The sequence below is a fragment of the Meleagris gallopavo genome, chromosome 1 (assembly GCF_000146605.3).
Source record: "Meleagris gallopavo isolate NT-WF06-2002-E0010 breed Aviagen turkey brand Nicholas breeding stock chromosome 1, Turkey_5.1, whole genome shotgun sequence".
NCBI lineage: Eukaryota > Metazoa > Chordata > Aves > Galliformes > Phasianidae > Meleagris > Meleagris gallopavo.
This window is the reverse complement of record NC_015011.2, coordinates 111,373,035-111,373,832: the sequence shown is the minus strand read 5'-3', so window position 1 is coordinate 111,373,832 and position 798 is coordinate 111,373,035. Positions and strand designations below refer to the sequence as shown.

At 45.1% G+C, this 798-nt stretch overlaps 1 protein-coding gene across 1 annotated transcript in view; it reads left to right on the top strand.

Annotated features, from left to right (window-relative positions):
* The window catches only part of XK (X-linked Kx blood group), a 20,136-nt gene that overhangs the window by 9,768 nt on the left and 9,570 nt on the right, over positions 1-798 (top strand). The window contains exon 2 of the mRNA XM_019612006.2: positions 130-392. Coding sequence (XP_019467551.2) covers positions 209-392 — 184 coding nt within the window. The 5' untranslated portion in view covers positions 130-208. The remainder of the gene's footprint in view (positions 1-129; positions 393-798) is intronic.

Here is a 798-nt window from a genome sequence, read left to right as displayed (position 1 = left end):
AAAAAGAAAAAGAAAAAAAAAAAAAGATGACAATGGCTTAGTATGTCATGGCTTAAAATACTAACTGGTGAGAAGACGTATGCTTTAATTCCTGTTTTCCTGTTACTCTATTTACTAACTTGCTTATAGGTGCGTGGAAGTCTTTTACATTTACTTCCATGCCGGCAGAGTTGAAGAGCCCTATGTCAGCATCACGAAGAAGAGGCAGATGCCCAAGGATGGGTACTCAGAAGAAGTTGAGAAGGAAGTGGGCCAGGCTGAAGGCAAGCTGTGTACCCACAGGTCTGCATTCAGCAGGGCCTCTGTGATCCAGGCATTCCTTGGCTCAGCGCCACAGCTCACACTCCAGCTCTACATCTGCGTCCTGCAGCAGGAGATCACGGCTGCCAGAAGTAGGTAGAGCTGTTGTTACCACCTTCATATTTTGGTGGGTGTCTTAGTTTCATCTGGGACAGAATTGTTTTCTTTAGGCTGTCTGGTATGATGCTCTGTTTTGGTTCTAGGAGATAAATAATGTTGATAACACACTGATGTTTATAGTTGCTGCTAAGCAGTACTGTACAGAGCCAAGGCTGTTCAACCAAAGGGCCCAAGGAGCTTGGAGGGGAACAGAATCAGGACAGCTGACTTAAACTGGCCAAAGGGATATTCCATACCACAGGACATTATGTGGAAGGAGTTCTGAAGAGGGTGGGAATTCTTCTGCCTCTCTTCCACTGCTGGGGGGCTAGCTGTGCTTTGGTCAGGGGTTAGTGATGAATTGCTTGTGCATCACTTTTTATATGCATTCATATATAT